Source organism: Palaemon carinicauda, chromosome 6, assembly GCF_036898095.1.
Source record: "Palaemon carinicauda isolate YSFRI2023 chromosome 6, ASM3689809v2, whole genome shotgun sequence".
NCBI classification, from domain to species: domain Eukaryota; kingdom Metazoa; phylum Arthropoda; class Malacostraca; order Decapoda; family Palaemonidae; genus Palaemon; species Palaemon carinicauda.
In genome coordinates, this window is record NC_090730.1 from 84085678 (window position 1) to 84087419 (window position 1742).

The window sequence follows — 1742 nt, forward strand, 5'->3', positions numbered from 1 at the left end:
TTCATGTCATGGAAGTATTTTCGGATTTCTAGTCATCTCGTCTTAAGCTGCACGAAGATTTCTCCACTGAGTCCTTAAAATCAAATTGAAATGGTCATGATACTAGCCACAGGAGGGGGAGGGGGAAGAATGGCTGATGGACTTATTGAGAGCAATTTGAGAAGAGGAGATAATGCCTAAAGTCTGGAGGGAGAGTCTAATGGTATATATATATTTAAACAGAATGGTGTCATCATGAAATGTGTTAAATACCGGGGAATCAAACTAACAGAGCAAGGTTTGAAAGCTTCAGAGAGGGTACTGGATGAGAGATTGAAAGAGATTGTAAAGAATGGGAAACAGCATTATGGATTCATGAGGGGAGAGGGACTGTGGATCCCATCTTCATAGTAAGTAGTTACATGAAAATAGGAAAGAGTGAAACCAGAAGTTCTTATGTGCTTATATAGATTTAGAGAAGGCATATAGTAGAAGGCCAAGAGAAGTGATGTTTTGATGTTGAGGAAGAGGAGAGTCCCGGAGAAGTTGGTTAGGAAAGTAGAGATGATATACAAACGATCAAGGACAAAAGTAATAACAGCTGTCGGAGAAACAGAAACCTTCGAAGTTAATGTTGGATTATACCAGGGGTCAGCATTAAGCGCGTTTTTATTTGTGTTTGTCTTGGATGTGTTAAGTGAAAGGATCAGAAAGGAAGAGTTGTGGGAGCTGCTATATGTAGATGATTTGGTGATTACTGCTGAAAAGGAGGAAGAATTACAGAGAAGGGTGGTAGAGGGGCAAGAGACTTTGGAAAGGGGTGGGTTTAGAGTAAGTGTGGATAAGATTGAAGCTGTTGTGAGTAGTAAGGAAGGCAGGGACAGGATAGCATTACGAGAAAGTAAAGGAGCAGTTATAAAACAGGTAGAACACTTTGGACACTTGCGATCTACTATGAATCTGGAGGGAGGATGTGAGGTCGAAGTTGAGAACAGACAAAAGCAGAAGGGGGACAGTGGATGGAGATAGCAGGAGGGTTATGCAATAAGAAAATATCAATCAAGGTAAAAGTCTAGATCTATAGCACAGTAATAACCCCAGAATTAATGTATGCAGCAGAAACTTGGGCTTTGAGACGAAAAGAGGAAGCAAAGCTTGAGAGAACAGAGATGAGAATACTAAATAGGATTATGGGAATATCACTGCTTGAAAGATTGGATAGTTATGAAATAAGAAGTGAAGGTGTAGTAAAGATTACAGAGATGATAAGAGAGTCAAGACTAAGATAGTGTGGGAACATATTGAGGATGGATGGCTGAGAGGGAGTGGAGGGCTTGGATGGAACCTGTTAAGGATGAAAAGATCAGGAGTGAGGCAGAGAATTAGATGGCAGTATAAGGCAAAGAGTGATATGGAGAGAAGAGGTTTGGTGGAAGAGGATGCCTTTGATAGAAGGCATTAGAGAGGGCGCATCAGCCAGCCGACATCTTAATGTAGGGATAACGGTGGGAAGAATATATATATACAGTATATATATATATATATATATATATATATATATATATATATATATATATATATATATATATATATATATATATATATATATATATATATATATATATATTTATATATATATGTATATATATAATTATAATTATAATGATAAAGACTTTTGCAAGCCGTATGTATAGATAATTCTTACAGATATTGTATTAAATATTCAGCAAGTTTTACCACCACCATATCTCCATCTATTATTG

The 1742-nt window shown here is 37.1% G+C and overlaps 1 protein-coding gene across 1 annotated transcript; it reads left to right on the forward strand.

Annotated features, from left to right (window-relative positions):
• The first annotated feature begins 543 nt into the window (after nucleotides 1-543).
• LOC137643127 (uncharacterized) lies at nucleotides 544-1008 on the forward strand. The gene has a single exon (XM_068375975.1). The coding sequence runs from the start codon at nucleotides 544-546 to the stop codon at nucleotides 1006-1008; it is 465 nt and encodes a 154-aa protein (XP_068232076.1).
• Nucleotides 1009-1742: the final 734 nt, after the last annotated feature.